Below are 12,886 nucleotides of genomic sequence, written 5' to 3' on the forward strand. Positions count from 1 at the left end.
TAGTTCTGGAACTTCGATGAGTCCTGATTTCCTCTTCTAGATCTCTAGAATCCTTTATGATTTATGGTTTTTTGTTTGTTTTCAGTTTCAGACCATTTCTCCGGTAGATATAACTCTGATGGTCTCAATGCAGCCCAAACCTATTGTAATCTCCATTCATATAGCCAAATGTCTAGAAATGAACTAGCATTTATTTATGCAGTAGCTAATTTATTATAGAGAGGTATATAATTTTGATCAGAATTCCCACTCCAAATGCTAATGAGTATTTTTCTGTGGATTGTTTCTGGGACTCAAGGTTACCATTATTGATAACATATACTGGAACTGCTTCATTGCAAGTGGTTGGGAAGTGGAATATGTGGGAAATGGAAAACTTTCTTGAAGTTATTTCTAAACAGAATTCTGATGGCATACTCAACTCCTGGACTGAATAATAAATTATCCAGCCTTCTTGCTTTTTGTTTTTTCGGGTTTTTTTTTGTTGTTGTTTGTTTTGTTTTGTTTTTATGAAGGCACAGGGAACTGAAGAAATTGCATTAATTAAATTACTTGATACTTGCTAGTTCTGTTTTAAAAAGATAAACCGTTAGCTAAAATGAAGAATCCAGTAGCAACAGTCTAAGTATTTCATCTGAATGGAATCAACTTTGGTTTTCTGGAACCAGAGTGAATGAAGGAAAGGGCATTCAAATAACATTCTCTGTTTCTAAATAGCATCCCTGAGGTTAGAAAAGTAGTGAGATCCTAGTTAGCCAGGTTGGGATACTGAAGGGGGAAGAGTTTAACTGGTTTTATTTTGTACCCATAATAGCAGACATACTTAGGAATGTTACTTGATTGTTCAGACTAAAACCTATCTTAGGAGTTCATTATTTTGGACATGTATGAATTCTAGAAGAATGAGAGAGGATGGTAGTTTTAGTTTTGTGTTTTTGCTTAATAAAATTAGCCTATACATTGCACTATGATTTATCAAGATTTCTTACATTCAACATAGTATTAAGTAATTCATCAATATCCATGATTCCTGGGCTTGGTCGTTTTATTTGCATAGGTAGTTTCTTTATACTTTGCATGTTTCCTGCCAATTAGTCCCCTTGCTGAGTTCCCTCAGTGAATTCACTAATACCTTAAGAGAGCTTAGGTAAATTCAAATAGGTTTAATTTAAATTCTATTACAATGACTTGATTTGTAAATTCTAGGTCTCAAAGTTCCAAACTGGAAGCCGCCGCCAATTTAATTCATGAGGAAAAATATTAGCCGCAGCCTAAGTGAGGCGCTAGTTAGGACGTCTTAAAAGCGCGGGGAACGAGGAGGAGGTGGGCTGCGGGCAGGGTAAGCAGCCTAGGGAGGCCCGCAAAGATCTCCCTGGGTCCCTGCGTGCCATCAGTACCCCTATCTTTCCCTTCCTTCCTTACCACTCCACCTTGCTCTGCGTTTCAGGTTTTGGCTATTTCAGGGAGCCTGAGTTCCCCGAACAGCAAAACCGCGAGCCTGAAAAACCTTCTGGCTCAAGCGCCCCTCGTGCGGCGGGCAGCGGGAGTGGCCGGGCTCTGGGCCCCAGGAGGCCGGCGACGGAGGCGCGGAGGGTGCGGGGCGCAGGCGGGGCGCCAGGCCCGGGTGTCCGGCGGAGGGGGCGGTGCCCTCGGCGTCTCCGTGACTGCGCCTCTGCGCCCGCGTCTTGCCGCGGCTCCCGGGATGCGCGGAGGCGGTGGCGATGGCGATGGCGATGATGCCTCTAGTCCTGCATCATCCAGAGCGGCAGGCGGAGCTGGGGTCCGGACTGCGAGATGGAGGAGGAGGGGCGGCGCTGCGGCCACCCGGCAGGTGAGAGGCCGCGGGCCCCTGGAGGAGGACGACCCCACGATGCCGGAGACGGCTCCCGGAGGCCGGCGGGATAGCGAGGAGAGCGGCTGCGCTGGGCCAGGCCCGGCTCCGCGTACCTGTCTTCTTGGTGCGGCCTGCAGGGTAGCCTTCTCGCCCGTCCCTGCCGGTTCCCAGGCTCTGCTCGGCCGTGGAACACCCCTACCCACCCCCCGCCCCTACCCTGGCTGAGCCCTCCTAACCCACCACCCCTCTGCGGATTCGTTTGCAAGCTTACCTGGCCCGGCCTAGGCCCTCCTTACCGTCACCTCACCCTTCTCCGGGAAGCCCCTACCCACCGCCAGCCCCTCACGGGGGGTCGACCTCCCCTGCCGCAGTTTCCCACTCTGTCCTCAGGCTGGGGGCTCCCCGGCCTCTTCATCCCTCCCATCAAATGACTCAGGTCTTCCCATCCCATTAGCTGCTCCGGGTTCAGTGTAGTTCTACTGGATAGAAAGAGCAAGGGCTTTGAAATCAGATAAATCTGGCTCGACTCTTAGTGACCTTGGGGGAAGTTATCTAACCTCCCTGAGGTTTTCCTGATCAATAGAAATACAATGGGAATCACAATAATGCAGAACCTTGCTCTCTGTGAGGATTAGGCTCTGAAAATGCTAACCTAAGACATTTTGCGGGGCGCGGGGAATGGGGTTGGAAGAATTCAGGTCGTGAGTTGACTTATAAAAGCCACTATAACATGTTTTAATGTTCACTAAAAATTTAAAACAGCACACTAGATATATCAGAGGCTGTTCACACATCTTAATGAAAAATCATTGCCACTCAAATTATACAATAAATTTTCATCCATATTCTTTGCTTGCTAGTTACTTCAGGATGTCTCATTTGTAAGAATATGCATGTGAATTCATTCTTACTGCAGCTAATATGCATGCTTAAGACTGGTGTTCCAACTTAAAATCTTTCTGATTTTATGACTTTAATCACATCTTCTTCTATAACCTATTTTCCGTCCCAGAGATAAAGAGTAGCTTGCATGTTTGCATTGCAAATAACATGGGTAACCTTTATTGAATATTTATGAGTAGCAAAGCAGTATTAATTTACTCCCCTTCCAAAACCACTTTTATTTTCTGCCGTCATCATGTCATTCCAAATTATGATCACAGCCTCCTTTTTCTTAAAGTCTCAGGGGTGACTACTAAGACCTGAGTTTACTTTCCCTCCATTTTCTTGATTTCTGTTATACTAAAGTTTTTCTGCAAACCTTTTCGTCTGTTCTGTCCTCTGCTTTTTCTCCCTTTTCTCTTCCCAGCCCATGATTCCTTTTTTTCTAATTATCTCAATAGGAGTGATTTATGATTACTTTATATGTGAACTACAATTATCAACTTTGCCAAAAAGATATGTAGAAGAGTGAGTGTGTGTGTGTGTGTGTGTGTGTGTGTGTGTGTGTGTGTGTCTATCTGTATCTACATAGATGTAGATATAGCTATATAGGTATATTAGAATTTCGGATTCCAGAAAGTTTCAGCGGGAAAGGGATTGCAATATCTATTCATAGGATTATTGTGAGAATGAAATAAAGCTTGATAATTTATGTAAAGCCTCTAGAATAGGTGCCTGGTGTGTAATAACCACTTAATACTTCTGACCTGGGGATGCCTCCCAAAAAGGTTTTGTTGTTGTTCGGGTTAGCATGGTGGTGAAGAGTGTGGAAGAGCAACTGCTTAGATTCAAATCCATGTTCCACCACTTTAAATAACCTCTCTTTGTCTTGGTTTCCTCAACTGCAAAATGGAGGTGTTATACCAAGTATTTCAGGGTTGTTGTGAGGACTCAATAAGCTAATAGTGTGGAACATTGAGAACAGTACCTGGCACATCATAAGCACTTGATAAAATTAATATACTAATAATGATGCTGATAATTATACTGCCATTGTTATTTCCTGACCTGGAATTCTTATTTTTTTAAATTTATTGAGATTACAGTGGCTCACACTGTAATCTCAGCACTTTGGGAGGCCAAAGCAGGCAGATCGCTTGAGCCCAGAAGTTGGAGACCAGCGAGGGCAACATAGTGAGACTCCATCTCTATTAAAAATATATATATTGAAAAATTTAAAATTTGTTGAAAAAATGTAACTGTACAAAACGTGAAAGTTGCCTCTCCTCTACCCCAAATCACCTTTTTTCCTCCTGCCTCCTATTCTTGACTAATGTTAGTGCTTCATCATCTCATTTTTCTCTTAATCCCTTTTTCCAAATATCTCTTAGCCTGAGGTCTTCATAACTTCCATCATCCCGCTTCATTATTACCTAGTTACTTTTCATTTCTCTTAGCATCCTAATTCCAGACTCCTCATTCTTCTAATTTCCCCAGGCCAAATTCCTGCATCCCTCTTCACCCCTCTTCATTTCTCTACTTCCAAAGAGGAAACCCTTGGAGATAAGGGGGTTAGAGACACCAGTATCACCTCCCTGGCTCTTCCTGCCTCCTCAAATTGTTTTCTACTTCTCTTTTCGTAAATTAGCTCTAGTCCTCCCGTTAGCAATTTTTAAAAACAGTAAAAAATTGTCTTTCTCACTATATAGGTTTCAAAGATGTTCAGAAACAAGTATACAGCCTTTAAGTGGAAATAGAGCTATCTGGTACTATTTTAAAAAAATTCTAACCATCAAGAAAACAAAAGTTCAGGATTTTCTTCTCTTATGGAACTTTTATTTAAAAGGAAAGTATAGAAAAGTTGGTCTCACTTTCCAGTGGACAAATTCACCGTATCATCCTGATCTGTACCATATGAATGTTAAGAATATAGATGAAGTTATCTTCTTCCTTGGTGAAGGACACCAGTCAATTATATGGATTTCCCAGGACTGGTATATGTCTGATAGTCACTGGCATGGCTGTATCTTTTGTTAAATGCAGAGAGACTTCTGTATTGGGTAGTCCATAGCTGCTAATTGGAGCCCCAGGTAATCTCTGACTGACCTGGTTCATTCTGCCGTACCCCCTTGATCCGGCAACTAAAGGGTTAACAGCTGGAGGCTTCTGGGATCCAGCTTGAGCTGGTGGTTAAGTACACTGAACATCAGCCCTGGACCTCCGCAGTGCCACTTATTGTTCCTAAAATTCTAGATTAAGGCAAACGCTTTTTGGTTGTCAAGAACATAGTGCTGTCTCCAAGGAACAGCTTAGTCGGTCCCACCAGAAGCATCTGTTGGGAGCAGGTTGGGCACCAAGCCATGCAGGACTTGGGGATTTGGGACAATGTAGATTTGTGTGAGTGCACATTAAGTCTCATTGCAAAATAGGAAAAAAAAAGTTAGGAAAAAGGAGCAAGAAGTTATTCTTTTAAAGTAGAGACTATGCCTTACTCATCCTAGCGCCTAGCACCCAGCACCTGGCGTAATGCTGGCATATGGTATGCACATAATTAATGTAAATTGAACGAACGAATGCAGGAATGGGTGCATACCTCCTGCTTCACCATCAGTGTATTCTTGTTGGGATAATGGTAACTCACATTTATATAGCAGTTTAGACTTTACAATGTGGTGCTTTGCACCTTGTAAATTTCTAGTATAATTCCAACATCCTTGGTTACTTCCAGTTTTCCGTCTCACATGTAGTCGTACACAAGGTTTTTTTCCAAAGGAGAATATGTAGTTAATTGGCCAAGAAATTGCAAGCTGGGGGAAAAATTATAAATACTGGGAAATAAAGGATTCTTCGTAGGGAATGAAACAGGGTTTGTTAATGATTTATGGGAATTATGTGAAGGGCCACATTATGCATCAACAATACCCTCCAGCCTATATTTCAAGCACATGCAGTTTTTTTTGCCTCAGTGCCTCTGCTGCAAAGACCTACCCCCACTTCTCTTAACTTGTCTGTCCCCACTCCATACCCCCGACCTTTCATCCAGCTGGCCCCTACTTGCTAAAGCTCCCTTCATCCTTTCCTAGATCCCTTTCCAAGTTGGAGTAGGTTCCCCCCTTCCATGCTGTCACAGCACCCTGCAACCTTGTTAGGCTGTAATTATTACATAGTTAGATTGATCTCCAACTAGACTGTGATCTCTTTGATGGAGAGATTACGTTCTTGTATATCTTCAGTGCCTGACACAGAAGTGTTTCTAAAAGTAACATCTGCACACCCCTCAAACAGAATCACAAGGGGCGAGGCCAAGAAATCTGCTCTCCAAGTGATAACTTAAACTTTTTAACATGCTCTTCAGGTGACACTTAAACTTGTTTGAAAACCTCTGTGTCATAAAACTAAATATTAGCTGTATGAATGTATTTGTTTGTATCTTTTTCTGTGTTGGGCTTTGTGAGGAGAAATGCTTTCTATGCACCAAATCAGAGCTGAAAAATTCTAGTGTTTTGTTAAAAAAAAAAAAAAAAAAAAAAGAGAGAGAGCTGGGTTTGGTGGTGCATGCCTGTAGTCCCAGCTACTTGGGAAGCTAAGCCAGGAGGACTGCTTGAGCACAGGAGTTCAAGTCCAGCCTAGGCAACATGGCAAGACCCCATCGCTAATAAATGAATAAATTTTTCTCTCAAGGTAAGAGATACTAGTACTAATACTACTACTAATAATGAGATCACTGTATGAATTCCTTTCTGTTTCTACAGTAATCCCTTTCTGTTTCTGGGTGTGCATTTTTGTGTGTAGGCTTATCTGCCTTGGGCCTCTTTTGTCACATATTGTTCATCTGTGAGCTGAGGCCCTGACTCACTGAGTATTTTTGGGGAGCAGAAGAAGGAGACATTTCTCTCTGAAGATGAACTCAACAGGCCACCTTCAGGATGCCCCCAATGCCACCTCGCTCCATGTGCTTCACTCACAGGAAGGAAACAGCACCTCTCTCCAGGAGGGTCTTCAGGATCTCATCCACACAGCCACCTTGGTGACCTGTACTTTTCTACTGGCGGTCATCTTCTGCTTGGGTTCCTACGGCAACTTCATTGTCTTCTTGTCTTTCTTCGATCCAGCCTTCAGGAAATTCAGAACCAACTTTGATTTCATGATCTTGAACCTGTCCTTCTGTGACCTCTTCATTTGTGGAGTGACGGCCCCCATGTTCACCTTTGTGCTATTCTTCAGCTCAGCCAGTAGTATCCCGGATGCTTTCTGCTTCACTTTCCATCTCACCAGTTCAGGCTTCATCATCATGTCCCTGAAGACAGTGGCAGTGATCGCCCTGCACCGGCTCCGGATGGTGTTGGGGAAGCAGCCCAATCGCACGGCCTCCTTTCCCTGTACCGTACTCCTCACCCTGCTTCTCTGGGCCACCAGTTTCACCCTTGCCACCTTGGCTACCTTGAAAACCAGCAAGTCCCACCTCTGTCTTCCCATGTCCAGTCTGATTGCTGGAAAAGGGAAAGCCATTTTGTCTCTCTATGTGGTCGACTTCACCTTCTGTGTTGCTGTGGTCTCTGTCTCTTACATCATGATTGCTCAGACCCTGCGGAAGAACGCTCAAGTCAGAAAGTGCCCCCCTGTAATCACAGTTGATGCTTCCAGACCACAGCCCTTCATGGGGGTCCCTGTGCAGGGAGGTGCAGATCCCATCCAGTGTGCCATGCCGGCTCTGTATAGGAACCAGAATTACAACAAACTGCAGCACGTTCAGACCCGTGGATATACCAAGAGTCCCAACCAACTGGCCACCCCTGCAGCAAGCCGACTCCAGCTGGTATCAGCCATCAACCTCTCCACTGCCAAGGATTCCAAAGCCGTGGTCACCTGTGTGATCATTGTGCTGTCAGTCCTGGTGTGCTGTCTTCCACTGGGGATTTCCTTGGTTCAGGTGGTTCTCTCCAGCAATGGGAGCTTCATTCTTTACCAGTTTGAATTGTTTGGATTTACTCTTATATTTTTCAAGTCAGGATTAAACCCTTTTATATATTCTCGGAACAGTGCAGGGCTGAGAAGGAAAGTGCTCTGGTGCCTCCAATACATAGGCCTGGGTTTTTTCTGCTGCAAACAAAAGACTCGACTTCGAGCCATGGGAAAAGGGAACCTCGAAGTCAACAGAAACAAATCCTCCCATCATGAAACAAACTCTGCCTACGTGTTATCTCCAAAGCCACAGAAGAAATTTGTGGACCAGGCTTGTGGCCCAAGTCATTCAAAAGAAAGTGTGGTGAGTCCCAAGATCTCTGCTGGGCATCAACACTGTGGTCAGAGCAGCTCAACCCCCATCAACACTCGGATTGAACCTTACTACAGCATCTATAACAGCAGCCCTTCCCAGGAGGAGAGCAGCCCATGTAACTTACAGCCAGTAAACTCTTTTGGATTTGCCAATTCATATATTGCCATGCATTATCACACCACTAATGACTTAATGCAGGAATATGACAGCACTTCAGCCAAGCAAATTCCAGTCTCCTCCGTTTAAAGTCATGGAGGCTATAGGATCTTATGTAAACAGTTTTTGTTTCTGATACTAATGGACTTTATTCTAACTTTGAGATCAATGGCAGATCAAAACCTAAAAGATTCAACTGAAAAGTTGGCAGTTATGGTTTTCTTTCATCTGATGTGTCAGTATCTGTTGATTTGCTTTGTAGTTTATTGACATCTTAAGATTTGATGTGAAAGTTTTAGATTTTTTACCCTGATCTTTGCCCCAGTCTTTTGTACCGAGCCTTTAAATAGATGCCAGGAATGAAGCTACTGTGTTAAAGCAGAAAGTTAACCGATTGTCATGATTTGAGTCAGTGTTATGTGTCTTCAAAATAAGATATTGACTGGATTTTTTTAAAGAATGTGAAGATATGATTTTTGCTGAGGTGTTATTTTTATTAATTGAATTGTAAATTTTGATTTTTTGAAGTGTTGAAATCAGGAACACTACACCTTGTTGGTAGCAGGTTGATTTGAATAAATAATATATTGTTAGCTGGGTGCAGTGGCGTGCACCTGTAGTCCTAGCTACTTGGGAGGCTGAGGCAGGAGGATCACTTGAGCCCGGGAGTATGAGTCCAGCCTGGGCAACACAGCAAGACCCTGTCTCTCAAGGAAATGTATATATTCTTTTTTTTTTTTTTTTGAGACAGAGTTTCACTCTTGTTGCCCAGGCTGGAGTGCAATGGCATGACCTCGGCTCACCGCAACCTCCACCTCCTGGGTTCAAGCGATTCTCCTGTCTCAGCCTCCCGAGTAGCTGGGATTACAGGTGCATGCCACCATGCCCGGCTAATTTTTGTATTTTTAGTAGAGACAGGGTTTCTCCATGTTGGTCAGGCTGGTCTTCAACTCCTGACCTTAGGTGATCCGCCTGCCTCGGCCTCCCAAAGTGCTGGGATTATAGGCATGAGCCACCGTGCTCAGTCAGAAATATATATATTCTTAAGGCAGAAAAGGTGATAACTCTGTCTTTACCAAAAACACTCACACAGGTATTAGGTACTTTTCTTTCATAGGACAGTCAACTAAGAATATAGTATTATGATTATTGCCATTTCTTATTATAGGCATATTTTATGTCAATTGAGTAGGTTTACAGTTCTTTTGAAAAGAAATATTTGGGCCGGGCGCAGTGGCTCACGCCTGTAATCCCAGCACTTTGGTAGGCTGAGGTGGGTGGATCACCTGAGGTCAGGAGTTCGAGACCAGCCTGGCCAACATGATGAAACCCCATCTCTACTAAAAACACAAAAATTAGCCAGGCATGGTGGCAAGCGCCTGTAATCCCAGCTACTCGGGAGGTTGAGGCAGGAGAATCGCTTGAACCTGGGAGACAGGTTGCAGTGAGCTGAGATCGTGCCATTGCACTCCAGCCTGGGTAACAAGAGCGAGATGTCATCTCAAAAAAATAAAAAAGAAAAAGAAAGAAAAGAAATATATTTTTGCTTGTTAAAAGTGAATTCTTTCTTTCTTTATTTTTTTCCTGAGACGGAGTCTTGCTCTGTCGCCCAGGCTGGAGTGCAGTGGCATGATCTCTGCTCACTGCAGCCGGCACCTCCCGGGCTCAAGTGATTCTCCTGCCTCAGCCTCCTGAGTAGCTGGGATTACAGGCATGTGCTACCACGCCCAGCTCATTTTTGTATTTTTAGTAGAGACAGGGTTTCACCATGTTGGCCGGGCTGGTCTCGAACTCCTGACCTCAGGTGATCTGCCTGCCTCGGCCTCCCAAAGTGCTGGGATTACAGGCGTGAGCCACCCCCACTGGCCCAAAAGTGAATTGTTTCTGAATGATCTTATTCAAGAAGCCTAGTGAAGAGGACTGCATCTATGGTAGAGGTGCACTGTTCCCAGGAGAGAAGGCACTGCTGTAATCATCTCGGTGTTCGGTGGAAAACAGTGTGGACTCCTGTCATGCATTGGGCAATATTTATTATTGCTTAACAAGGTGTAGAGATGAGACTGGGAATGTTTTATGTTTTCCTTCTGTGTGAGAAAAGTTTACTAACCACCTGAGTATTCAAGTAACTATTTAGAAATGACTTTTTTGTCTTTATTTATTACTATGGTAGAAAAATTCTCAAGATAATCTATTTTCAAACTAATTGTTTTATTTCTCTCCCATTAATCTTAAAGTGGAAATGGGCAGAAAGAAAAAATAGATTTAAGTATTTCTATACCTGAAACTAATTTTACTATATGCCCTGCGATTCCAAGCATAACAACTGTGAACTCATATTTTTATGTAAAAATATTTTCATTATACAGTTAGTATTTGAACTCACTAGGTTTTTAAATGTTAGACACGCAAGATGAGCATCAATATACAACACCTATCTTTATAAATTGTTATATTCAAGAGTTATTATTGCAGATTGGAAGGTACTTTGTTCCTTTGCATAAAAGCCTTTTTTTTTTATTTTTATTTTTTGTAGAAACAGAGTCTTACTCTGTCACCCAGGCTAAAATGCAGTGGCATGATCTCAGCTCACTGCAGCCTCCGCTTCCTGGGTTCAAGCAATTGTCTTGCCTCAGCTCCAGAGTAGCTGGGATTACAGGTGCCCGCCACCACTCCTGGCTAATTTTTGTAGTTTTGGTAGAGACAGGGTTTCACCATGATAGCCAGGCTGGTCTTGAATTCTTGGCCTGAAGTAATCCACCCGCCTCGGCCTCCCAAAGTGCTAGGATTACAGGTGTGAGAAACCACATCCAGCTGAAAGGCATTTAATTTATAGTTTCCTCCCTCAGCTGTCCCCAAATATAGGGGTCATGAGAGGTATGGAGAAGACAGGATAGATATTCAATTAGAACTCTGCTCAACCTTATAACTGTTACCTTTCAGTATTGATCAGTTATTTCTATTTTTGAGATTTAATAGGCATAGATTTTCTTTTGTTTTCTTTTTCTTCTAAATTTTTTTTCTTGCCACACCCAGGGACAGCCTCTAATTATTTTGTTTTTAAGTTCACCTTTTAGTCTGATTTGCCTACCTACTCCCTCCTTCTTTCCCTTTCTCCCTCCCTCCTTCCCTTTTTCCCTTTTTTAAGACAGAGTCTCATGCTTGTTGCCCAGGATGGAGTGCAGTGGCACAATCTCGGCTCACTGCAACCTCCGCCTCCCGGGTTCAAGCAATTCTCCTGCCTTAGCCTCCCGAGTAGCTGGCACTACAGGCATGCACCACCACACCCAGCTAATTTTTGTATTTTTAATAGAGACAAGGTTTCACCAAGTTAGCCAGGCTGGTCTCAAACTTCTGACCTCTTGATCCACCCACCTTGGCCTACCTAAGTGCTGGGATTACAGGCGTGAGCCAGTGGACCGGCCTATTATTTCTTAACAAAGAATTAATAAATCTAATATTCTCTCCCAAGATCATACAAAGAATTGTGGCAAATTAGGAATTAGATTTTTGTCTTAATTCAAAACCTGGTATTTACCCCAGTATGCCAAACAGCTTTATAATGAATACATTAATCAAGCATCACATTTTTAAAGGCATATATCTATTTTTTTGGCTAGGCAAAAAACCTTGTCTCTATTAAAAATACAAAAATTGGCTAGGCATTTCAAATGTGATATAATAAAATATTAACACAAAAGTAATTTCTATTTATAAAATTTAAAATGGCAGGTTTTCTTTGTGACGTTTGAGTTTGAGATTATTTGACTGGCATGAGGCCCATCATTGGGAGGTAAAAATTATAGCACAAAGAAAACTAAGCAGGTGCATATGAGGTATTGTCTCTTTATGCTCATCAAAAAATTATCTCCAAAAGAAAAGTTAAAAAAAGAAATTATTGTTATAAATTGCATGAAATATATAGTGGGCTCGATTCGTAGCCCCGTCCATATCTATATCTCTATATCTATAGAGACATAACTTGTTTCTTCATAAGTTATATATGTCTACTTCTACCTGTGTTATCATAATACAGGTGTCATGATGGTACAGGTGGAGGTAGAAATATATAACTTATCTCTTCATAAGGGCTAAAATGAGAACTAAAAGTAATGAGAATTCAGTTGAATATGATTAATTATCAGGATATGTTAATTAGTTCTCTTGATGCTTACTGTGATGCAAAGTATGTGATGTATTTTAAACATTTTATAATAATTGTTCGTATGTTAACCATTAGGCAAGATTTGTATTTCTAATGCTTTTAATGTTCTTTTAAAATAATATTTGGAAAATAAAAATACTGAAAATCCTAACATTTCTGAACACCAGTTTGCAATATAATGAATTTCGTGTCTGATCATTTTAAAACTATCAGAGCATGGCAATGATCATTTTTGCACAATGGATAACAATGTGTTGAACCACAGACAGAGAGCTCTTTCCCTTAAGAGATGAAATAACTTGTTTGACTATATATAATTTTTTTTTTTTTTTTTTTTTTTTGTAGAGACGGGGTCTCCCTGTGTTGCCCAGGTTGGTCTCCAACTCATGGGCTCAAGTGATCCTCCCGCCTCAGCCTTCCAAAGTGCTGAGAATAGAGGCGTTACATTTTGTATCATATATGCTCAGACTAACCAAGGATAGTTAATGCCAAAGACTATTTACAAAACTAAGTTTCTTACTCAGTGAAAAGAGGCTAAATGAACATTTGAACAACTCATTTAAATGAAATTTAG

At 42.2% G+C, this 12,886-nt stretch overlaps 1 protein-coding gene across 1 annotated transcript; it reads left to right on the plus strand.

Moving 5' to 3' along the window:
• Nucleotides 1-1,748: 1,748 nt before the first annotated feature.
• On the plus strand, nt 1,749-12,640 carry GPR75 (G protein-coupled receptor 75). The gene is made up of 2 exons (XM_024242453.3): nt 1,749-1,831; nt 6,509-12,640. The coding sequence occupies exon 2, from the start codon at nt 6,618-6,620 to the stop codon at nt 8,238-8,240; it is 1,623 nt and encodes a 540-aa protein (XP_024098221.1). The 5' UTR covers nt 1,749-1,831; nt 6,509-6,617; the 3' UTR covers nt 8,241-12,640.
• The last annotated feature ends 246 nt before the right edge of the window (nt 12,641-12,886 follow it).

Source organism: Pongo abelii, chromosome 12 (genome assembly GCF_028885655.2).
Source record: "Pongo abelii isolate AG06213 chromosome 12, NHGRI_mPonAbe1-v2.0_pri, whole genome shotgun sequence".
In the NCBI taxonomy this organism is placed as follows: Eukaryota; Metazoa; Chordata; class Mammalia; order Primates; family Hominidae; genus Pongo; species Pongo abelii.

Excerpts from the sequence above, each read along its gene's own strand:
- GPR75 (XM_024242453.3), top strand. The coding sequence starts at position 6,618 with ATGAACTCAACAGGCCACCTTCAGGATGCCCCCAATGCCACCTCGCTC.